This window comes from Microplitis mediator, chromosome 1, assembly GCF_029852145.1.
Source record: "Microplitis mediator isolate UGA2020A chromosome 1, iyMicMedi2.1, whole genome shotgun sequence".
Classification (NCBI taxonomy): Eukaryota; Metazoa; Arthropoda; class Insecta; order Hymenoptera; family Braconidae; genus Microplitis; species Microplitis mediator.
This window is the reverse complement of record NC_079969.1, coordinates 1,320,377-1,347,201: the sequence shown is the minus strand read 5'-3', so window position 1 is coordinate 1,347,201 and position 26,825 is coordinate 1,320,377. Positions and strand designations below refer to the sequence as shown.

The window sequence follows — 26,825 nt, the reverse complement described above, 5'->3', positions numbered from 1 at the left end:
CCCACACGGAGAAAAATGTTGGTTCAAAACCTACTAATTTTTATTATGCTGTCGACGAAACTTGAAACAGTAAGGGAAGCATCCACAAAATTATTATGCTCTTATGAAAAATTATTATGCCGCATCACAATTATTATAATGTATGGAAGTAATTTTTATTAAATCTTATCGATAAGTGTCTCGCGCGTAGTAAGTATTATGATACAGCATAATAATTTTTCGTATGAGCATAATAATTTTGTGGATGCTTCCCTTACTGTTTCAAGTTTCGTCGACAGCATAATAAAAATTAGTAGGTTTTGAACCAACATTTTTCTCCGTGCAGATAGCCGAGTTGGCAGCAGTCTGTCGGCAAGTTGGCTGCAAAAATCGGCATTTCCGTAAGTTAATTGCAATCTTCTGAGAAAGTTGTGATTCATTAGTTGCCTCCAATTTTATCAGAAAGTTCACGGCAGTAGATTGCCGCCAATGTTATGGGAAAGTCGGTAGCTTGTAGTCAACTGTTACAAAAGCTGAAAGTTGTCATCGTTGGTCGCATCTATCAAAAATTAAATTTAAACTTTTGACATCTCGATGACGTACAATATTTATAAAAAATTTCAGTGAAACTTAACTCTTTTATTCGTAAAAAAAACATAAGTTTTACGTGTGAGAGCAAAAAATTCAAATAAATTTTTTCTGTACTAACGTCATCGAGATGTCAAATGTTTCATATCTTTTGAATTCAAATGTTGTCATCCAGAGAGTTCTCTGTCATTAGGATCTGTGTCATTGACATCTGCCCCATGCTCGAACAGATTCATACTTCGATCCTCCGCGCATGCGCGGCACGTCACTAGTTTTCAAAATTACCACCAGAGTCCGCTAAAGTTGACAATGAAATGAAGGTGATTAGAGCTCTAGTTCAGTCTTTAGTCCGTTACCAAACGTTGTTCTCACCAACTGCCTGTGATTGTTTGTTTAAATAAAGTGTTTAAAAATGGATATCTATCAAGTGCCAGTGTTTAAATAATTTATAAATATATATAGTTATTGTATCATATAATAATCACAACACATATATATATATATATATATATATATATATATAAACAATGGCCAGTGATATATGGAGATGGAGAAGCTCGGACGCTTCCAGGACGTCAATTGTTAGTTTTTCGTTAAAAAAAATTATTTTATGGAGGTTTATTGTCCTCATGTGCTATAGTTATTTTTTTTTACCCGACACTGTCATGGCTTTTGATATTAATATTCATCATGGTAAGTCCTCTTCCTGTTCATACAATTTTTTTTATTTTTTGTTTACTAATTAACATTTTTTTTGTGATTTAATTTTATATCCCGATAATTTCTTGTCGCGTAATTTATTCATCATATCATTTATTATTTTTTTTTTTTTTTTAATTAATGTGACTAATAATCATAATATTTTTTTTTTACTACCATGAATCATCAGGATTATGAACTGGGTTTATTTCATTTTTAAACTGAATCATTTTATAATGAAAATAAAAAAGTTTTAGAGTAATTATGAAATAATTGAGGTGATGAAAAATTAATTAATTAAATTATTTTTAAATTTGATTATTGGAGCGGATAAAAAAAATCTTTTCTTTGTTTACTTTTGCTTTTGTAATTTTGTGTAAATTTTAATTATTATATAAATTTAAAATCAATTATTTTTTTGATATTCAAATTTTAATTTTCGCGGGAAAATTTAAAATTTTTAAATTTTGTTCCATTTTATTTTGATCTGTTTCATATTTTTATTTTTTGTTTTTTTAAATTTTTTACTTCAGAATTTGAATTTGAAAAAAAAAGCGCGTAAATTTTATAATTTTCTTTTTAGTAAACATTGATCTGATTTCTTAATTATTTTAAAAAATTTTCTCTGTACTCCAATGAGAATTCATAAAATATTTTTATTTTTACAAAAAAAAAATTTTTATTTCAAAATTTTTAAATTTGTGACCAAAAACAAAAATTACTTTTCGCGTTCTATTTTTTTATGTTCCCGCGGTCTAATTATTACTCATAACTTTTCATTTTACTCGTAATTAAATACAGAATGAAAAAAATACTCATATATATTTTTTCAAAATTTATTTATTACAAAATTTCATATTTTCTTAAATTAAAAATGTTAAATTTTCTCCACGTACCCCAATAGCTTTCATCAAAAATTTTTACTCATTCCTTCGCTCACTATTTAATTTTCATATATATTTAAAAATATATAAGTTCATAAATTTTCTAAGTTACAGCAAAAGTGAAATTTATCACAAAGTAACTAAAGAATTTTTTTTTGATAACAAAAACAAACTCCCTTTTTTTTTTTTTTTTACTACATAGTAGAAAATGTACAGGACGTAAAATGATAAGATTTTGCTATTTCCGGTACTGAGTTTACTCTCGAATGATTTTTTATCAGAAAAAAAATTATTTTAAATATTTCCTGCGGCTATAATTATTTTTTATAAATATTTATAATATACAATGACCCTGAAATATTAACGACAAATAATAACATATATAATTAATTAAGTATACATATATAAATATATATGTTTAGTTAAATGAGTGGACGGATGGAAAAAAATTTCGAGATAAATTTATCACTCATTAATTTTATTTGTTTTCTTTATTAACGATGTAATAATAATTACATATGTATATATATGCGTATATATATGTATATATGTATGATATATGTGTAAAGAATATAATACATATGACACAAACTAAACTATTGAGTTAAACAAAAAAATATAAAAGAACGAGGCCGAGAGTTTATTCACGACAATCGCCAATTTGATTGGAGAATTTAAATTGAATCACAAGGAAATCTCAATTAAGCTTTCAGTACTTTACTCAGCTTCATAAAAGACTGAATTTACATGGAATTACCTCTATCTTGTCATCAAACTATTCATTTAACACAAAAAGTCCATAAAAAATTAATTTTCATACTAAAAATTAAGATTTCAAACTTTTGAATTTTTCGCGCGAAAATTTCAAATTCATTTCATTAATTTTTAAAAATTCACATGATTTTACACTCGATAATAAAAAAATGAGACTAATTCTTGATATTTAATTCAATTTTCCAAACCACGAAACTGCGGTTTTGATTTGGCGCCAAAAAATTTGAATTTAAAAATTTGTTTTCTGTCGTTATTGAAAATCTATAAAAGTTTTATCAATAAATGAATAATTAATGACTTCAGGGATCGGAAAAATATATATATGTATAAATGTATATGTATCTTGTCATCAAACTATTCATTTAACACAAAAAGTCCATAATAAATTAATTTTTATACTAAGAATTAAGATTTCAAACTTTTGAATTTTTCGCGCGAAAATTTCAAACTCATTTTATTAATTTTTAAAAATTTACATGATTTTACACTCGATAATAAAAAAAATGAGACTAATTCTTGATATTTAATTTAATTTTTCAAACCACGAAACTGCGGTTTTGATTTGGCGCCAAAAAATTTGAATTTAAAAATTTGGTTTTTGTCGTTATTGAAAATCTATAAAAGTTTTATCAATAAATGAATAATTAATGACTTCAGGGATCGGAAAAATATGTATATATATATGTATAAATATATATGTATATATCTATGTATATAAATATATGAGTAGGTGGATGAATCACTAGTGAAAAGACTAGAAACAATGAATTATTCATAAGAAAATATATGATATTTAAATATATATATTTATATATACGCGTAAATTTTTCGAAGGCCGGAAGTAATGAAGTTTCGGTGCATAAATTGATTATTAATAAAAAAAAATTAACTAGACAATAAATTCTAAGATTTAATTATTACGTCAATTAAAAAACATTTAGTTTTAATAATTAATATAAAAACAATTTGATATGTAGAGAAAAAATTTTTTTCATGACCTGAAAATAAATTAAAAGTTCAACTGACATTTTTCATGTTCAATTATGTCACTTGTCATACTTGAGAAAAAAAACGTTTACTTTTAAGTCCCTCATCATCTTAATCTACATTTTATTATTTTAATTATACACTGAGTTTATACATTTATTTTTATTTACATTAACAGTAGGAAATAATTATAACCACAGTATTAATAAAGAAAAAGGAATATAATAATTTTTATTTAAATGGAAAATACATTTGCGTAAAATGTTAATTTATTTAGAACGCAATTATTTTCTGCATTTAATTAAATGAAAATATGATAGACTTTTTTTTTTATTTAAATTCAGTAAAAAGATTAATATGACTTTTAATTATTTTTTTTTTAAGAATAAATTACAAAAAAAAAATACACATGCAGAAAATTTCAAAAACTATATGTGCATTTTTTTTTTGTAATTTATTATTTTCAAAAAAATCCAAAACTTATTAGACGTCAGTTCACTTCAGTATTATTTGATTCCATTACTATTTGCACACCCATATATACATATATATATTATATATTTTTAAAAAATACTATTCAACTATAGAATTAAAAATTCAATTCAAAAATCAAATTCTGTAACTTGATTACCCAGCGATGAGATCGAACCCATGACTAATCTGTCAGAGCTGCTACGAACTTTTCCTCGCACAAAAATCCATCATACGAAAAGTAGCCCTGATTAAACAACTGAATTCGAGCGAATTAAAAATTTTAATTCTGTTATATTCTGTCGAATTTTGAAAAACAGAATTCAACTGAATTGAAAATTTGAATTTGAATTAAACAGAATAAAACCGATTTAAAAATTTCAAATTCTTTTTAATTCAGTTTAATTCGGATTCAGAATCAGAAATTGGAGAATTATTTTCGAATTGATCAGAATTAAACCGAATTAAAAAATTTTAATTCGTTTTAATTCACTTTAATTCGGATTCAGAACCAGAAATTGGAGAATTATTTTCGAATTAATCAGAATTAAACCGAATTAAAAAAATTTAATTCGTTTTAATTCAGTTCAATTCGGATTCAGAACCAGAAATTGGAGAATTATTTTCGAATTAATCAGAATTAAACCGATTAAAAAATTTTTAATTCGTTTTAATTCAGTTTAATTCGGATTCAGAACCAGAAATTGGAGAATTATTTTCGAATTAATCAGAATTAAACCGAATTAAAAAATTTTAATTCGTTTTAATTTGGACAAATTCTGGTTTTCCTCCCGAATTAGACAGAATTCATTTTTAAGTTAGGTACCGAATTAACAGAATTTATCTGAATTAAATAGAATTAAAAATTTAATTCTGTTTAATTCGATCGAATTCAGTTGCTTAATCACGGAGAATATACTCATATTTATTTTTTATTTTTTTCTAAATTGACGTAAAATTTGAATTTTCGAAACTAGAAAAAAATTTTTTTAAATCATTTTAATTTCATTAAAAATAAAGAAATTAATCAATAATACATAAATACTATGGTATTATATACTAGCTTTATATATATATATATATATATATATATATATATATACATATATATATATATATATGAGAATGAGGGACAATAGTAAGTACTGTTAAGTTTTATTCCCTCAATATCGATCCATTTTTATTCAATGACCATCTAACCATGAGTCCATTTCATCTATACACATATATATGTATATATATAATATTTATAGAACAGTATAAATAAAATAAATAACGTGACAATAACTTATGGCAATTGAATTTAAACAAAAAAAGTAACTATACAGTAAATTCAGTTGTATAAATTGGAGTTGATATAAATTAAGAATAGTATAATATCAGTGTAGTATTGTTGTATACATATATCTGTAAATATATATGTATAGAAAGTATATACAATAACAGTAGAGAAGAAACAGCTGGAGTCAAGGGGAGTAAAAGTGTGTGTATACATACACACATATATATTTACACATATATATATATACATATATATGTAGTATTCAGTTGAGTTGGAACGGTACAGGGTGATAGGAGAAAAAGCAATGTGATATATGTATATATATATAAAGAGTAGGGGAATCGAGTACATGAGTTATATTGGGCATGTGTCATCGTCCCCCATGTGTTGTATACTCGATCCTACTCTACGATAGTCTAGAGTCTAGAGCACTTTACTCTACAATCTACTACAATCTTTAAGATAAATATACTAAACTTTAGTATTTATTTACTTTTTTAATTTACTAAATTTTATTTATCTTCTTGTTTTCTAATTAATTAAATTTTTAGAAATCGCTTCTAATAAAAATTTGAAAAAAAATTTTGAGTTCGAATAAAAAAAAAAAATAATTAGGTCAGTTAAATTAGTGACGCGATTCCCTGTAGTTTGAGTACCCACATGAATATATTTAGAAGTTGACCCCCGCCTTGATATCGCGGTCTGATAAATAATTAATTAACAATTAATGCAGTTAATTATTTTGTGATCATGATATATCGATGTGGGTACTCATTTTAACCAGAATTTCATGAAATGTAAAAATTTATTGATGCCAATGGCCGGAAAAATTTTTTATGAGAAATAAAATTTTGCTATATGAATAATTTATGTAAATAAATATGTAATTTACACTTTGATGTAATATATCGTTGTGGGTACTTGTCCTACGCAGAATTGCATCAGATATTTGAATATCGTATCCATTTTCTCATGAATAAAAATCAGTAATAATTATTTTATAAATTTGTCCTGAATTCCACGATATTTAGAACGAAATTATTGTTCATACTTTTATTAACAAACTCTTTGCATCACTCAATATTAACTAATTCAATTAACGGTGTAATAATTTTTTCAACCTAAATAATATATATAATAATAATAATTTATTTAAATTTGCGTATAATAAAAATTTGGTCCAAAAAAAATTCTAATAATTTTATTTTGTCTGCAATCAATAAATAAAAAAATTTTTGTATTTTTTTTCGCATTTTTTTGTAATAAAAAAAATGGAATGCGTTCGTTTTCATTTTACTTATTTTTTAAAAATAAATTCACAGACACAAAATATAAAAAAAAATGAATGATTTAAATTACGAGAATTAAATTTTTATCAAATTTAAATTTTCAAAATTCAAATATCAATTTTTTACTTACAAATAATTTTTATTGAGATAATTATTTAATTTTTATTATTATTTCGCTCTACTAAAATTTCATACTTTCACTTAATAATTTTTTTATTATCAAGACTGGAATTTTTATATTTTTATATTAAAATATATATCATTATTTTTTGTAGGTATTTTTAAAAGGATTCTTTATTCTTTTTTTAATTTTTTTTGTGTGTAAATAATTATTAACGGTAGTCACGTCAATGAAAGTGTGTATTGCTTCCGGTTGAATCATCCAAAGTTCAGTCTCTCGTGTTAAAATATATACATATATATATATATATATATATATGCTTACTGTGGTTCGTATGTTAGTCTGGCTCGGATAATTATCAAGTTTAATTGGGTAACGAGCCATAACGGGGATAGGCTACAATACGGTATTAACTTTCGATTGTTAAAGACTGGAATTGTGTAGAATAAAAATAATAATTAATAGAAAAAAATAAAAAAAAATTAGTGAAATAACAATTAGTGCACAAAGTAGCCCAGATTTTTCATTAGATTTCTAATGGGAATATTAAATAAAATGATTTTTCTTTTAATTTTTATAAAAAGAAATTAATTTTGTTTTTTTATTTACACTTTTTTTTTTACCCCAGGTTACAAAAAGATTAGAAAAATTACAATGCCATGTTAGTAATTTATTGGAAATTCCGAAATCCCGCGAACGGGATTCGAACCGCGGACCTTTGAATTACTTTTGCGCTATTGGTTAACTAAAATTGCAATGGCGGTAATATGGAAGACTGCGTTTTTTAACGTCGATATGAAGTCTAAAAAAATTACAAATATCACGCAAAATTTTGCGGTCCATGTTTTGGAATTACGAGCTGAAAATTTAGGAAATTTTTTTCTGTCTTTTTGAAATCGTTTTAGAAGTGATCGTAAAAAATTTTAAAAGTCGCCCTTTTAAGGACCACAATAATAATTTATAAAAAACTAGGATGCGCGAATCAAATTTTCGAGGTACTCAAAAATTTTCAAAATTGAGAGAATTAAAAAAATTCGGTTCATACTTCGTACAAAATTTTTATTTCATTTCTGGTTAATTAACAAAAATGAATTACGAACTTTACGTCTCGGAAAAATTTCTTTACAGGAAAAATAGATATGGAGAGAAAAGTCATCAGTGCTAGACAGTAGTAGGAGTAGTTCGGCGCTCGCCACTAGATCGCGCCCAGCTTTTTAAGGTGTCCCTGGTTAGATATACATTTCAGAATTTTTATAAGCAACTTTGAACACGACCACAATTTCGTTCAAGTCTGCCTCTGTCATTTGACAGAGATACAAATATCTTTTTTGAACTGTACTATAATTTATCATGACATTAATATTTAATATTAATGGTTACTTGAATAATTTTTCTCGAAATAAAAGAACATAAAATACCTTTCAAATAAAATTAAAGAATCGACACGTCAATCTTTCGGATAGAGAATACAGTTCTCAGACTTATAAATTGTTCCTTTTTATTTAAGTAACAAACTTTTAAAGCAAAAGATTTTTTTTATTGGCCCAAACAACTTTTATTTCTATTGAAATAAATTAATTTTCTTAGCCCAAGAAGTTTTATTTCGTTCAAAAAATTTAATGAAAGAAACTTTAAAAATTAGAGTGAAATTATAACCCGGAACCTGGGTGTAAATATAGAGAATTTTTAAATTTCCTTCAGTAAATTTTATACTGAAAAGAATATTTATTTGTGCCAAAGATATCGTATATTTGGATATGGCCAAATATTTAATTGTGAGAAAGATATAATATAATTTAGCAGTTTAATTGCGTGATATAAGTGATTTAGTTGTGGTAAAGAAATATCTTTACCACAAATCTATCAATTTCTTGCCACACGGAAAAAAATGAACTATATAAATTGAGAATGACAAGTAATATAATAATAAAGTGATCAATAAATACCATCATTTTAAATAGTAATTTTTTCGTTTATGATTCAAACCTGAATAATTACAGGATAAGTATGAAAATTTATTGTCTGTAAGAAAAATTACTATTTGAACTTTAAAATCGTAACTGATATTTTAAAAAATGACGACACCTATTATAAAATTTACTATTTGAATGTTAAGATCCCCCATATTGACGACCGGGTTCCGGATTATACCCTGATTCAGAAATCTAATTTGAAATAATTCAAACACGCTCCGAAACAATTCAAAGTTGGCAAAATTGACTATATATGTATATATAGATATACACTTCAGCATGGATTGAATTATTCCAAATTAGATTTCTGAATCAGGGTAATGTCAAATAGTAATTTTTAAAGTTTTTTTTTCCGTGACAAATAAATGATATCTTCCGTCAAATTATAAAATTATTTAAATCAACTGTCATAGTTAGTTGTCACAAACATATTTAATTGTCATTAAGAAAAATTTTAAATAAAGCCACAAATAAATTGATTTATTTGGGACAAATATTTCTTTCTTTCAGTGTCCAATTTATGTCAAAAATTTTAAATGTTAAAATTACGATTTTTAAAGTTCAAATAACAATTTTTCCAGCACAAACAATAAATTTTAAAATTTATCTTATAATTATTCACCTTTTAATTATAAATTAAAGAATTACCATTTAGAATGATGACATTTATTGATCACTTTATCATTATATTACTTGTCATTTCTCAATTTATATACATTTTTTTCCGTGTACCTTATCATTGTGGAAAATGATATTTCCTACCGTTATATCAATGAAAAATATTCTTACTCACCAATCAATTTTCAAAGTAAAATAATTTTCAATTTTCAAAAAGAATCAGATTCTTTCTTATCAGTCGGCTCTGCCCTGATTCAGAAATCTAATTTGGAATAATTCAATCCATGCTGAAGTGTATATCTTCTTTCTCGTGGCAGCTATAGTTTATATTTATGAAATCATGACTACCCTGAAAATTTCAGCTCAAAATTAAAATATTTAAACGTCGCTCAAGAATTTTTAATGATTTCGAGTACTGTCTCTTGGACGTTTTCGAGCGACCCTTGAATGTCAATAATAAACCTTCTCAATTTTTTTACCATCAATTTGTATCATAATGAATAAAAGTACAACCCGATAAATAGAAATAATAAGTTATTTATATACTTTCTTATTTTTTAATTCAATTTGTAGGTTTTTTTGCTGATTCAAAACTTACCCAACTTTATTGTTTAAGACTGTCCTGTATATTTTCGGTTATGCAAAAGTTATATTTCAGTGAAATGACAGTAATTGAGTTATAAAAAAATACAAAAACAAACTCAAAGTATTAGTTACATATTATCAGTTAATATTCAAAATTCTTGAGCGCCGTTTAAATATTTAAATATTGGGCTGAAATTTTCAACACAGTCACAATTATACAGATATAAAATATTGCTGCCACGAGGAAGAAAAAATTCAGAAACAAAAAAACCGAATTTCGATCATTTTTTATATTTTCAAAATTCGTGAGCGACCTCTTGAAAATTTTTTATTGAGCTGATTTTTGGAGAGGCTTCTTAAAACATCTTAAACTAACAAATTTTCATTAGAGACTCGAAAAAAAAAAAAAATAGTCAGTTTTTTTGGGCCACCCTAATCTATATATAGTCAATTTTGCCAACTTTGAATTGTTTGGGATCGTGTTCAAATTATTTCAAATTAGATTTCTGAATCGGGTGCATCGAGCAAGGAGCCGAATACGGAACAAAAGTAAAGTGTCTCATTTTGCCCCAGGTTTTCCTACATTTATACATACTTGTATATATTTTTGTACTAATAACATACATCAGGTCATTCTTTTGTGACATTACAGTGCGTTTACCTCATAAAGATTCCGAGCATAAAAAACAGTCCCGACCGTACGAAATATTTCTCTATTAAATATTTCATTCTCTTCATCAACTTTATTTGTATAAATTACTATTTTTTGTGTCTTTTAAAAATAATACGCATACTAAACTACAAAACAACAAGAAACTTCACATAAATGTGATATTTTCATCCGGTTTAAAAAGCTCATTCTCATTCATTCGTTTAATTTTACCACACATGGCAATTCAGGATGTGCATGGGAACTTAAATAAAGATCCGCATTAACAACACGTGCTTTCTATAATCCATTTATCAATTTACGAAATTAAACCGCAAAAAAAAATAATCAAATATTTTTTTGGAAACTTAAAAATTTTTTTATTTCAATTATCAGACTATCGAATTATTTTTTATTTGTAAGTAAAATATTTATTTTTTTTTTGTTACAGCGCCGTCAGAAGAGTTCAGTTCTTACAAGTCAGTAAAGCCGCGGATATTTCACGGTCGTAGTAAACGTGAAATTTTTGACACAAGAGAAAATGTAAGTATTTCTAATTATAGTATACAACTGGTTATAAAAACATGTGAAACGAATTTTTTTTTTTACTTAAAAATAAAATTAAATGGGAGTCTAAAAAATTGAGCAATTTTTTTATTTTTAAATAAAAATAAATTTAAAGCTTTCAATTTTTTAAATAAATAAACTCATTATTTTTTTTTTTATTGAAGTGGAAAAATAAAAATTATTTTCTGCTATAAGAATAAAGAAGTCATTTATCTTAATTGTAGACTGATATAAAAAATTATCTGAAAAAATTATCTTAATTTTTAAACCACAAAGGAAACATTGAATTTTTTTTATCTTTAATCAATTAAAGTCTACTTTTATTAAATAATAATAATTATTATTATAAATATACATTGTGAAAAATCGGGAGTGAATGCGAATTTTATTTAAATCACTCGGAGTTCTGGAGTTTTAGAAAAAATTACTCCGCATACGGAGTTTGTTTTTCCAGCGGAGTCATTTTGGAGTGAACTGGAATTTTATTTAAATTTGCATTCACTCTCATTCGGAGTTTCGATATTAAAATTTACTCCGGAGTAAATTTTACTCCTTACTAGAGTTTTAACATTGAAGTAAACTCCCTTTTGAGTTGAATTTTACTCCAAACAAGAGTTTAAATTAATATTAAAATAAACTCCGGAGTAAATTTTACTCCAAACAAAAGTTTTAACATTAAAATAAACTTCTCTTTAATGTGAATTTTACTCCAAATCAGAGTTTTAAAATTAAAATAAACTCCGGAGTAAATTTTACTCCATACCAGAATTTTAATTAACATTAAAATAAACTCCGGAGTAAATTTTACTCCAAACAAGAGTCTTAACATTAAAATAAACCCTTCAATGTGAATTTTACTCCAAATCAGAATTTTCAAATTAAAATAAACTCCGGAGTAAATTTAACTCCATACCAGAGTTTCCACATTCAACTAAATTCCCTTTTGAATTGAATTTTACTCCAAACCAGAGTTTTAATTAATATTAAAATTAACTCCGAAGTAAATTTTACTCCAGACAAGAGTTTTAACTTTAAAATAAACTCCCCTTCAATGTGAATTTTACTCCAAATCAGAGTTTTAAAATTAAAATAAACTCCGGAGTAAATTTTACTCCATACCAGAATTTTAATTAACATTAAAATAAACTCCGGAGTAAATTTAACTCCATACCAGAGTTTCCACATTCAACTAAATTCCCTTTTGAATTGAATTTTACTCCAAACCAGAGTTTTAATTAATATTAAAATTAACTCCGAAGTAAATTTCACTCCAGACAAGAGTTTTAACTTTAAAATAAACTCCCCTTCAATGTGAATTTTACTCCAAATCAGAGTTTTAAAATTAAAATAAACTCCGGAGTAAATTTTACTCCATACCAGAATTTTAATTAACATTAAAATTAACTCCGAAGTAAATTTTACTCCAAACAAAAGTTTTAACTTTAAAATAAACTCCCCTTCAATGTGAATTTTACTCCAAATCAGAGTTTTAAAATTAAAATAAACTCCAACAAGATTAAAAAAAATACAGTCATCTGCTCCGCATTTACTGCAGATTTAATCCGCGTTCACTCCTTAAACTTTTTACCAAGCAAAAGTAATCTAGAAATTTATTTAACATAAAATTTCCTAAAGTATGTTGTAAAAAAATGTAACAACAGTTAAACTGTATAATAAATGTTTTTTTGTAATGTATAATTATTTATATTTCAGGAACACAAACACGCAGATATATTAACAGTTGGTTTTGAAGTAGACGGTGTTGAGCGTATTCTAGACTTAAGACTTAACACAGACCTCATTCCGGTTGGGTTCAAACAACGAAGACAACACAATGGTGGATATAAAACAGAAGTGCCTGACAAACATGTAAATATATTATTATTTAAGTATTTGAAAGATGACAGAGTAATAGGCGGGAAAAAAATATATGACGAATTCCAAAGTGAAGAAATTCAAAGTTTCCACCATACCTGCGACGAAAGTTTAAATTCCGGCCCCGTTTAGAGGGAAGAAAGTCCTTCTTTTCTTTTGCAAAAAGCAAATGATTAAAATTTGCGCATGCGTAATTTTTCCCTGAGGCTAAAGTTAAACATTTAGGTATAGATGTCGCACGTGAATTTCCTATTTTCCTCCCACGGTGCGTAATATTCTATTTAAATTTTTAAAGTTCTGTGATATCAATACATTTTTTGGCGGGAATTTTTTAAATTACTCTAACTAACGCATCAATTAAATATGTAAATAATAAAGTGAGTCGATCAGGTATCGCGAATCGAAATTTATTAACGACAATATTCAAATATTTGATTCGCGGGGAATTTGAGATCTCACGAGTTAAATTAGCGCGGGAAATTATTGAAATTTAGACAATTTCCAAACTTTATTTAATAATTTATTATTAGGGGCGGTTTGAAAACATTCGCACTATGGGGGAGGCGTCACTGTGACAAAATGGTCAGGGTCTAAGGAGACGTAACGTTCGTCAACAAATTTTGCAAATTTTCTTCGGTTTTTTAAATTTCATTTCTGATTACGGGGAGGGGGGGTCTGTCCTTTGTGACGCAAAATTGATAGGGGGATAACAGAAAATATTGAGGGTGGGTCTGAAAAATGATACTGAAGTTAGCAGACGTCTAATAATTTTTGGGTTTTTTTTTAGGCGATAAACTACAAAAAAAAAAAAATTTGAAAAATTGCACTTGTAGTTTTTCAAATTTTCTACACGTGCATTTTTTTAGTTTTTTTTTTTTTGCTAACTTCAGGATCATGTCTAAAAAGGTAAAATTTTACGACCGGGCTTTTATTTATTTGATGTCTTTTTTTTTAGGAAATTTGTCATTATCAAGGAAGTGTTCGTGGTATCCCAGACTCATGGGTAGCAGTGTCAACTTGTCATGGCTTCAAAGGTGTTATTTTTGACGGGGAAAACATGCATCATATTCACCCAGAATATGAAACAATAAATTCAAATCATTACTTATACAAACACACCGATCTCTTAAATAATTACACATGTGGTAAGAAATTTTTTTGACTTAAATATCAGCTCTAGAGTAATTCGACAAATAAAGGAAATAAATTATCTCAGAATTAGACGAAAAACATTTTTTTACAACTTTGTTTTTCACTCTTATTAATTTTTGAGTAAATAATGAGCGGGTTTATTTAAAATCTTAAAGTTTTGTGAAACTTGTAGAAGATTTGAAATAAAGAAGGAGATAAAAAAAATAATATTTATTGAGTCGGGTATAAAAAGAAGTATTTCCTTATCAGTAAAGTACTTATTTTTCATGTAATACTTTGATATATATTTTTCTCGTGATATTTTTATCCATTAATTCTCGGCATTATCTTTTATTGCCAACATTACAAATATGGCGGAAAAAAATAAAATAAAATCAATATATTTTTTTAATAATAATAAAATTAATTTTTTTTTTTTTTTAAGGATATAAAGGAAGTCATGACGCAACAGCACATTTAAATTTACGTGTAAGTATTTTTAAATAAATTGAATTAATAATTAGGATGTAGTTATTTGGGATGTCATTTTTTTATTCATGAATTTTAATTAGAAAAAAATTTTTTATTTTTTTATTTATGAATTTTAATTTTAAAAAAATTTCTAATTTTTTTATTTATGAATTTTAATTAAAAAAAAATTTTTAATTTTTTTATTTATGAATTTTAATTAAAAAAAAAAATTTTTATTTTTTATTTATGAATTTTAATTAAAAAAAAATTTCTAATTTTTTTATTTATGAATTTTAATTAAAAAAAAATTTTTTATTTTTTTATTCATGAATTTTAATTTTAAAGAAATTTCTAATTTTTTTATTCATGAATTTTAATTAAAAAAAAATTTTTACTTTTTTTATTTATGAATTTTAATTAAAAAAAAAATTATTTATCAAATAATTAGACTGAGGGTTAATTTATAATTAAAAAAAAATTTTGAAAAATTGCACATATAGTTTATGAAATTTTCTACATGTGTATTTTTTTCGAAATATTTTTTTTTTCATTTTTTATCTTTTAAAAAAAAATTTTTTTAATTTTAAAATGTCTGGTTACTTTACACGAGTGTCAATGTAGCAGACAGACAAATTTAAAATTATTAATTACTAGACTAAATAATTAATAAAATAAAATTTTAAAAAATGCGCATTTAAAAAATTAAAAAATTAATAAATGCATTTTTTATAAATATTTTTTAAAAAATTATTTACTAAATAATTAGACTGAGGGTTAATTTATAATTGAAAAAATATTTTGAAAAATTGCACATATAGTTTATGAAATTTTCTGCATGTGCATTTTTTTCAAAATATTTTTTTTTCATTTTTTATCTTTTAAAAAAAAATTTTTTTTAATTTTAAAATGTCTGGTTACTTTACAAGAGTGTCAATGTAGCAGACATCAGTCAAATTTAAAATTATTAATTAATGGACTAAATAATTAATAAAATAAAATTTAAAAAAAATGCGCATTTAAAAAATTAAAAAATTAATAAATACATTTTTTATAAATATTTTTTAAAAAATTATTTACTATATTTATTTATAATTTGAAATTTGTCTGTCTGCTACATTTACACCCATTTATTTTACTATCATTTAATTTAAATAATAAATTTATGATTTATAATTATTTTCATAGAGAAAGAGAGCTACTGAAATAGTACGAGGTCCTTACAATGCCAATAGACAGTCCCGTTATGTGGAACTGGTGCTCGTTATTGATAAGAAAGAATTCACGGCATTGGGTGAAAATATTGATAAAGTTCATCATCATTGTAAAGATATCGCAAATATTATCAATGCAGTAAGTATACATTTTACTATTTTTTTTAAACGCCCAAGACCGGATTCGAACTCGCGCTCGGTCTGATAAAAATAAACTCAATAACTCAGATAATTATTCGCTTACTTAATAATCTAACTCGCCAGCTAGTGGGTAAAAAAATTGTAATGGAAAATAGAATTGATAACAAGTGCAAGTAATTTTTTTAAATTCTATACCTCCGCGAAATTGTTACCCCGTTGCCCTTTTTTCAGTTAATGCTTTAATTTTTTTAAATTAATTGATCAAATTTTGATGCGCTTATGAAAAATTTTAATTGAAAGTCATTTAAAATTTAACAAAAAGTGCGACACTGTCTGAGAATATACAGAGTTTATATACTTCAAGGTTTTATTTAAAAATACTCAGCGACCCTATGGGTAATAAGCTCACAAGACCGCGCAATAAAACGCTAGCTCTCGTACTCAATAAAAAAAAAAAAAATCATTCATTAGTAATTTATTCTGGTTAAATATATATTGATATATACTAGGGTGTTTAAAAAAAAAAAACAATTTTTTTTTTATGGTATCCAAAAATTGAAAGTATAACTAAAAATAAAAATTTTGGTGGCAATCCGAGCTCTTAATAATGATATTGAGGTTTGCCTCAATCCATTTTTCTATTTTCCATTTAAATAACACGGGAAAAAAATTTTTTTTTTTTAGAATTTTCCAGCTCATAAACCAATCAACGGATTTTTATGCACAACAAATTTTTTTGTAGGAAATTGAACGCTCTACAAAAAAAGTCTCTTATCATTTTTTGATAAATCCCACTGTTCAAAAGTTATTTAAGCTTTAAGTCAAATTTTCAGTAAATTTTGAGATTTTTTTACTTTTCCGGCGAAACTATCAGTCTTATCAAAAAATTCCATAGGAACTTTTTTGTAGATAATTTTATTCCTTACAAAATATTACTCATAAAGTTTTTCGAAATTCTGCGTTGTTTTCAAGTTATTTCCATTTCAATGTCAAGCTCTTAAAAAAATAGATTTCTGATTAATTTTAAGAGCTTGACATTGAAATTAAAATAAATTGAAAACAATGCGGAATTTCGAAAAATTTTATTCGTAATAATTTGTTAGGAATAAAATTACCTACAAAAAAGTTTCTATGACATTTTGTAATAAGACTGATAGTTTCGCCGGAAAAGTGAAAAGATCTCAAAATTTACTATAAATTTGACTTGAAACTTGAATAACTTTTGAACAGTGGGATTTATCAAAAAATGATAAGAGACTTTTTTTGTAGAGCGTTCAATTTCCTACACAAAGTTCCATTGCGCATAAAAATCCGTTAATTGGTTTATGAGCTAGAAAATTCTAAAAAAAAAAAAATTTTTTCCCGTGTTATTTAAATGGAAAATAGAAAAATGGATTGAGGAAAACTTTAATATTATTATTAAGAGCTCGGATTGCCACCAAAATTTTTATTTTCCGATATACTTTCAATTTTTGAATACCAAAAAAAAAAATTGTTTTTTCTGAGACACCCTAATACCCATATATTTAAAATATATGACAGTAAAGTTGGCGGACATCTGTCAATTTTTTAAATTTTAAAATAATAAAATAAAATTTTTTTAATAAAAAAATTAAAAAATGAACTTTTAAAAAATTATAAATTCAGTACATGCATTTTTTTTATTTTATCAATTTAATTGTTTAATTTTTTTTATATGTAATTTAAAAATTGTCTTATGTCTGCTACATTTACACTCATTTAAAATATACCCAATTTATTTAATTAAAAAAATCTTATCGTTAAAAAGTTATTTTTTATGATGAGGTTCAAAGAAACTTAACCCTTGCGTGTTTAAGTATTGATTATTTTATTATTATTATTATTATTTCAGCTTTACACACCACTAAATATATTCGTTGCGTTGGTCGGCGTTGAAGTATGGACAGAATCTGATGAAATAACGTTATCATCAAAAGGTGATACAACATTGGCTAATTTTTTACGTTATCGCCGTGAAATGCTGGTCAAAGAAATACCAAATGATAATGCTCAATTATTAACGTAAGTTATTATTATTATTATTATTATTATTATTAATATAATAAATTTATATTTATGTGACTGATTGATTGATTGATTGATTGATTTAAATTGTAGACGAATTAACTTTGAAGACGGAGTTGTCGGCAAAGCATTAAAAGGCCCGATTTGTACATACGAATTTTCTGGAGGTGTGTCAATAGACCATTCAAATATTATTGGAATAGTTGCCGCGACAGTTGCACATGAAATGGGACATAATTTTGGAATGGAACACGACAATGCTGACTGCGATTGTCCAGAAGATCGGTAAGATATTTTTAAATTTAATTATCAGCGAAATTATGGAGTTTAGAAAAAAATTTTTGAAACAAAACTTGTAGGGAATTTAATTTACTACAGAAAAGGTCATGAGGCTCATTAACGTATCTCTGATAGTTTAAAAGTTACGGATAAAATAAATGGGGTCGTAAATTTTAAGAAATGATATAGGATAATTTATGTCATTTACTTCAAGTTGCAATTACAGGTAAAGGATTAGCTCTACGTGAAAATGTTATCAGACCTTTTTTGTAGAGAATTTCATGAGCTACAAAAATGTTCCTATACATTTTTGTCGTATCTTCATTAGTTTGGCCAGAATTTTAATTTTTTTACAATAACTTTTGAATCGTGATTTACTAGACTATTTTTAATTTTTATAAATAAATTTTTTTTTTTTTTTCAATGGAGTAAAAAAATGATTAGTACAGTAAAATTAGTGACGAAATTTCCTGTCATTTGAGTACCCACATCATTATATTTAAATGAAGTTGGCGTTAACCTTCCGCTCGCGGTTAATTCGCGGTCGACCGCGGAAAGTTAACTGATAAATGACTTTATTTAATTATATTGTTGTTGGTACTCATTTTACTGGAAATTTTGTCTTCTTTAAGAAAATGAAGTTCATATTTACAAAAAAAAATAAAAAAAAAAAAAAATTCTTTTAATAAGAAAAATTTTAATTTTTTTAAATAAATAATTAATTTAATAATTACAGATGTATAATGGCAGCATCAAGTGGGTCAACAAGTCCCATTCATTGGTCATCCTGCTCTTTGGAATATCTAGCACTGGCATTTGAACACGGAATGGATTACTGTCTCCGCAATAAACCTCTAAAATTATTCGACAGTCCAATATGTGGCAACGGTTTCGTCGAACCTGGCGAGCAATGCGACTGTGGGTTGAAAGAAAATTGCGACAATCCGTGTTGCAATGCCACGACTTGCATGCTCTACTCAAATGCCAGCTGCGCGACGGGCGAATGCTGCGATCTCAAAACATGCAAACCAAAAAATGCTGGGGTCGAGTGCCGTGACGCTGAGCACGAGTGCGATTTGGCCGAGTACTGCACCGGGCAGAGTGAGTACTGTCCAAAAGATGTGTTCAAAATTGACGGAGAGAGCTGCAATATGGGCAAGGCATTCTGCTATCAAGGCAGCTGCAGAACTCACAATGACCAGTGCAAGTTATTGTGGGGTCCCAGTGGTTCTTCTTCGGACTCCCAGTGCTATAATATGAATAACAAAGGCACCAAGTTGGGAAACTGTGGGTACAATCGATTGAACTCCAGTTACATCAAATGTGATGACCCGTAAGTTGGATTTTTTTTGTCATTCAAATTAAATTAAAAATTACTAGCATAGTTGAATTTGTGACAACATTTCCTCTTGTTTGAGTACCCACATCCCTATATTTTGATCACTGCCCTCAAAATCCAAAATGGCGGCGCTCAAAATCCGAAATTATGACATTTTTTAAATATATCGATGTTGGTACTCATTTTACGCAGAATTTAGTCGACTTTCAAAATATCATACTCATTTTTATCTAATAAATTTTTTTTTTGTTTTGTAGAAATATTTTATGTGGAATGTTACACTGCAAGCATCTCAATGAAAGATTAGAATTCGGTATGGAGTCAGTGGCTATTTTAAGTCACTCGTTTATAAATAATGGCGGTAAAATAATAGCATGCAGATCGGCAATGGTCGACTTGGGATTGAATCAAGTCGATCCTGGATTATCACCAGACGGCGCTAAATGTGCCCCTGGAAAGGTAATTTATTTTCAGTCATAAAATTTTATTCCGAGCATGAATCGATTATAAATTCATTTTTTATTACAGATGTGCGTAAATCAGAAATGTATGCCAATAGCTGATTTGAGAACACTAACAATTGGCCGCGATATATGTCCAAATAATTGCGGTGGCAACGGTGTTTGCAATAGTCTAGGACATTGTCATTGTAATCGTGGGTTCCGGCCTCCAGATTGCGTTCAACCCGGTTACGGTGGATCTGATGACAGTGGCCCTGCTGAAGATCCTAATGGTAATTATTTTTTATTTTTAATTTATTACACTTTTTTTATGAAATTTAAATCATTTAAAAATTCGACGATTTTCAAAAAAAAATTTTTTTTTTACAAAACAAATTTTATTTTCGTAAAGTAGACAAAATTTCCCGTAAAATGAGTACCCACATCGATATATTTAATTACAATAATTTATTCATCAACTTTCCGCGAATTAACCGCGAATTGATGGTCAGCAACAACTTTATCGAAATATATCGATGTGGGTACTCAAATAACAGGAAATTTTGTCACTAATTCAACTGTAGTAATCTTTTTTTTTTTTTTTTTAATTGCAAAAAAAAAATAGAACTTTTTATTATAAAAAAAAAAATTATCTCCTAATTTTGGAATATTTATTTTTATTTACAGCGCGAAGTGACTTTGTGACAGTACTCTACATAGTATTCCTCGGTATCGTACCGACAATATCATTTATATCAATCGGAGTGTGGTATCGTAAAAATAATTCATCACGTCCTGGCTGGAAGAAGGATATGTTATCACCGTATGTATCAAATTTACCATGTTTTAGAAATAATAAACCCAAAAATTTGTCTCCCAGTATAAAAAAAATCAGCAAAAATAAATTGAGCCTCCCGACGAATAAAAATAAATTTATCAGTATTTTTAAACTATCACGTGATAAAAATACTGCCACTAATAATAGCAACAGTACTGACAATAATTTGATGCATGGGCATGAAAACAATAAAATATTTACAATAAACACATTGTCACGTGATAAGATAAATATTCAGCGTAAAAATCTCGTCAGTACAACAAATCAAGATGTAATTAATTGTTCAAATAATATAAATGCTAGAAATTCACTACTTTTTAGTGACAATAGTAACAGTAATGACGACACGGCAATATATGCAAATGTTAGTAATTTTATAAACCGTGATAACCCAAGTGTGCTGATACACTCAAGTAATTGTGATAAAATTCAAGTAAATGATAAAAATAAGCGGGAAAAAAATTTTAAAGATTTAAAATTAAATACGCGGATTAATTTTAAACAATTGGATGAAAGCCCCAGTAGTAGTGATTCTGCAGGAGTTTTATTAGAAAATGGTGTAAAAATAAATGAACCACTGCCTTTTTATAATAAAAAACCACCGCCACCTCCTGCGCCTCCGGCGAGTAATAAACCAAAATTATTTAAATAATTTAGAGGTTTTTTTGTAGAATGCGCTGATTAAATTTTTTTTAATTACTACAGAGGGCAGTGATTGTACTGACAGTCGATAAGTACTCAGCCGGTAAGAGTTTGGTCGGCAAGTGTCCAGTCGATAAGAACTCTGTCGGTAATTTCTCAGTCGATAAGAACTCTGTCGGTAATTTCTCAGTCGATAAGAACTCTGCCGGTAATTTCTCAGTCGATAAGAACTCGGCCGGTAAAAAATTAGAAAATTATACTCGCTGCCCTCTATAATAATTTATTATTTTCTCAGTGCATTGCTCGTATTTTTATCAGAGATTAAAATTCGTACAGAGGCCAAAGGCTCTTGTAAAAAATTTTAAACTCAATTACTAGACACATGAAGTACTTAGATAAATAATTTAAAAGTCTAATTAGAACTCACTGAAATACTCTTTAAGTATTAAAATTTTTAAGTACTAGTGCATTTGTTTATCGACTTAATTACATATCTTAATAAAAATAGTAATTAATTAATTAATGATACATTAGTATTATATTTTAATAAATCACGCATGTTTATTGCATGTTTGACTACTGGGATTTGAATTTATTTATCATGACAAATATTATTTATTATTTAATTGAATGTGCAATTTTGAAAATACGGACTGGGTTTTTTAATTATTTTATTGAGAGGAAATTAATCGGGGGAATTTATATTAATTTTTGGGTTTTGGGTAATTAAAATGGTAAATAATATAAGTATATATAAGTAAGGTATAAAGTTTTAATTAATTTCTGAGGGTTAATGAGGTCCGAGTTCTAGAAAATTTTAAACTCTTGCCGGTATTTTTAATCATTAGAATTTTAAACTCGAAATAGCGCGATAAGGATCCAGTTTTTTGAAAAAGGGTAAGATACCTTTTTTGTAGAGAATTTAACGGGCTACAAAAAAGGTCCCCTGCAACTTTTTGAAAAACTCAATATTTACAGAGATATTTTCAAAAAACCAATCGCACTCAGATTTTTGAATTCGAGTTTCTGTGTTTAATTTTTAGAAATTTAAATTTAAAATATCTCAATAAGTATCGACTTTTTCGAAAAAGTGTAAGATGTATTTTTTGTAGAGAATTTAAAGGGCTACAAGAAAGGTCTCTTACAATTTTTCTAAAAACTCAATATTTATAGAGATATTTTTAAAAAACCAATCGCACTTAGACGATTTTTGAATTCGAGTTTCTGTGTCTAATTTTTAGAAATTTAAACTCAAAATATCTTCATAAGTATCGATTTTTTTGAAAAAGTGTAAGATACCTTTTTTGTAGAGAATTTGAAGGGCTACAAAAAAGCTCTCCTACAATTTTTCAAAAAACTCAATATTTACATAGATATTGTCAAAAAAAGAAAAAAGACCGTTTTTAAAATTGCACATTTGATAAAAAAAAAAGGTTGTCAATAAATTGTGATAAAGCATGCGTTTATAATTTTATACTCAAAATTTAGTTATTAATTTTTTTTTCATCTGTATTAATTTTTTTAAACCAAAAAAAAAAAAAATAATTTAATTAAATAAAAGAAATAAAAAAAAAAGTTCTTGTCTTACCTTTTTTATTTTCTCTTTCTATTCTCATTCATATTTACTTGCAATTAATTTTTAATCTCTATACTAATATTTCCTTGCTTGTTGCATGCTCGCATGTCATTAAAAAAAATCAAATCTAAAAAAAAAAATTAGCTTGCAACCAAAAAAAAAAAAAAAGAAATTCCTCTGCTTGATACCCGGCTTTTTAAAATTCCAGAAATGACCGTGGGTTCGGAATCAAGACAATCGATCGCCCGCACCACCAGTACCACCCCCACCCACATCACCACCACCCACTGTCTGGAATAGAGACAATAGACTCGACCCTATCAGCGGATCCAGCCTGCGCAAGTCTTCTCCCAAAATCCGGTGACGAGGACGAACGATTTTCCAATAATTTATTCGGACACTTCAAAGGTTTCACATTGAAACCATTAGCTGATGATTTATCAACCGAATCTTCAACAGTTATACCTATAACATCATTAATAACAATTGGACCATCAACAAAACCACCTGGACCATCAACAAAACCACCTGGACCATCAGCAAAACCACCTGGACCATCAGTTCCATCAACAAATCAACCTGGACCATCAACAAAACCACCTGGACCATCAGCAAAACCACCTGGACCATCAGCAAAACCACCTGGACCATCAGTTCCATCAACAAATCAACCTGGACCATCAACATTACCACCTAGCCAACCAGTATTATCATCATTACCACCTGGATCATCAACTCTACCACCTGGTACATCAATAACCCAACCTGGACATCACCCAAAACATGAACCAACCAAACCAGCACCAGCACCACCAACAGTAACATTGAAACCAACGATCCGTCCACTCCGCAGTGCATTCACGTCCCAACCACTCAGTTCTCAATCAGCACCAGCACTGCCACCACTAAATCCTGGTAGCACAGCACGTCCACTTATCAGCAGCCCAGTCCTCGCAGCAACGACTTGTACTTCAATGGATCTACCAGTCCCATCACGTCCAGCACCAGAAGTACCGATCCGTCCACCAGAAACTCTCAACAATTCATCAACTTCTTTGACATCATCATCAACTGTTCCCGCTTTGTCATCGATTCCCGCTTCCTTGACCCCAAATCCCACTGAAGACAGACCTAAATCATCAACATTAAATCGCATTGCGTCAATATTACGCCCCCAGGTGCCCAAATCATCGCGTCATCAAAAAGCAATAAAAGTCGATAAAGAAATTTTACGTAACCTAGAAATTTCAAATCCAATTCCGCAGCAGAACATTCAAATTACCGGTTCTAGTTTGCCGATTTCTGTCGACTCCGTTGACTCTCCGGACTCTAGATCATCTGAAGTCAAAATTATCAGACCTCCAGAGACAAATTCAAAGCAAGAAGACAAAAAAGTTGTGATGCGAGCCCAGAGTATGCGCGATAGCAAGCAACCGAGACCAGCAATTCATTCATTTGGATCAATGCGGTCATCAGTATCAATCTTCAAACGGCCGTCATCAATTCCCAACAATCGTCCAACTTCACCCCCACCTCCAGTGCCAACCCAACAGGAACCTCTGAACCTAGAGCTAAAAATTCCCGGGCTGCCTGGTTACCAAACGCCGATAACTCAAATAAATTTGACCAAACAGACAGACTACGATGACTGCATGAATCTCATTGGTCACAACAACAAATCATGCGATAACATTTACGCGGTCATTGAAGAAGTTGATGACAAAACCTACAAAGTGCCCAAGCCAGTTGACAATGGGTTGGGTTTGCTCGGGGAAATAGTATCGGAAATTTCAAACCGTAATTTTGATTCCATCTATTCGACGTCAACTTTGAAACGCAATAAAAATAAACATCTTAATGATGTCAATTACGTCAATTCCGGTGCTAATGATAATGCAAATCATTACAAATCACCAGCGAGCATTTATTCGAATTCCTCGACTACTATGTCTGCAGTTTTGTCTGAAACTTCATCTGGGTACTTGTTACCATCAGCTGTTAATGTTCCGCGATTGGGACAGAACAAGGATGCAGGAAGAGAACGGGAAGAAGCTGAACCTGGTCCTGGTCCTGGTTCTGGTCCTAGTCCTGGTCCTGGTCCTGGTTCTGTTGATAAGGTAGGAATTGACATCAATGATAAATTAAATAGGTTAGAGTCGAGTAACCCGAATGTTAATGACTCGATGTCAAAAGCACTGGGTCTGAAACCACCCAGTCCTGCAAAACCGACGGTCGGTAAAAAGGACAACAAAGGTGATGATAAGAAGGTCAGGAATCCACCCAAGGACAGGAGTCCCAAGAAAAAAATTGGGCGCCAGGATTCCGGTGGAAGTCTTAAAGGAAAGGAGAGTGGGGGTGGGAGTTGTGAGGTCATAAGTCCGGATGTTGTTACCAGCTGTAGCTCTGGGAAAAATACGGAGCCTGATGTCCTGAGTGGGGGAAGTTTGGCAGGGAAAGGAAATTTTAGGAGTTTGGCTGGCAGTGGGAGAAATTTAGGAGGTAATGGAGAAAATTCCGGAGTTTTAGGAACTAGTGGAAAGAAAGAAGGAAATTTAGGAAGTAATGGAGGAAATTCAGGAATTTTAGGAAATAATGGAGGAAACTCTGGAGTCAATTCCGAAATTAATAGAAATTCGGGAGGTAAAGAAGGAAATATTGTAAGCAATGAAAAAAAATCGGATGGTACGAAAGGAAATTCCGGAAGTGGGGGTAATTTGGACAGTAGTCCAGCGAAAGTAAACTCCGAAGATAAACTGAAAACTGTTGTACCGACCAAAGGTAAAGTTATCATCAGACCCAGTAGTATCGTCGCCAAAGCCGCGACTTTTGTCGAGCGCAAAAAGTCACCGACTTCCGGTAAGTTGGCCAGCCCTGTAAGTAACTCCGGAGTCAATAAAAATATAAATACTTCTACTGGTTCGATAAACTCGGGAATTTCTAAGGGGTTAGGAATTTCCGGAGTCAATAGTAAAGGTTATGGGGTCAGTGGAAGTAGTGGGGGAAATGGCGCCAGTGGGAACTCTGGTAGTGGGGGTAAAGAATCAAATAAAATAGATAATAAAAATTTAATTAAAAAAGCTGCCAATAGTAAAACTAATGTTGCGTCTCTGCAACAAAAATTTGAACCGAAGTTTATAAATATTAATAGTAGTTGTAAAAATAATAAAAAATTTGGTAATTCCAGTGGTGGGGGTAAGTAATTAAGATAGTAATTAATTTATGTTAATTTTTTTATCTAGTCTACTTAATATAAAATGACTGATTATTTTTTTCTGTTATTTTTAATTCATTTTTTTTTAGTTTGTAAATCGATATATATAAATATATAAATATATATGCGCTTAAGCAATGCAGCTTTTAAATTTCAAGT

General features: G+C 28.2%; 1 protein-coding gene across 1 annotated transcript; it reads left to right on the top strand.

The window, feature by feature from the left end:
- The first annotated feature begins 895 nt into the window (after window positions 1-895).
- On the top strand, window positions 896-26,825 carry LOC130678494 (uncharacterized). Its single transcript, XM_057485776.1, has 13 exons — window positions 896-1,260; window positions 11,351-11,442; window positions 13,180-13,335; window positions 14,297-14,486; window positions 14,918-14,961; window positions 16,129-16,293; window positions 18,169-18,338; window positions 18,435-18,626; window positions 19,357-19,953; window positions 20,217-20,418; window positions 20,488-20,692; window positions 21,087-21,222; window positions 23,664-26,825. Exons 1-13 carry the CDS (start codon window positions 1,095-1,097, stop codon window positions 26,653-26,655), a joined length of 5,307 nt encoding a protein of 1,768 aa, XP_057341759.1. The 5' UTR covers window positions 896-1,094; the 3' UTR covers window positions 26,656-26,825.

Coding starts and splice junctions, on each gene's coding strand:
- LOC130678494 (XM_057485776.1), top strand. CDS start 1,095: ATGGCCAGTGATATATGGAGATGGAGAAGCTCGGACGCTTCCAGGACG. Junction 1,261..11,350: donor TGATATTAATATTCATCATG/GTAAGTCCTCTT, acceptor TTTTTGTTACAG/CGCCGTCAGAAGAGTTCAGT. Junction 20,419..20,487: donor CTAAATGTGCCCCTGGAAAG/GTAATTTATTTT, acceptor TTTTTATTACAG/ATGTGCGTAAATCAGAAATG.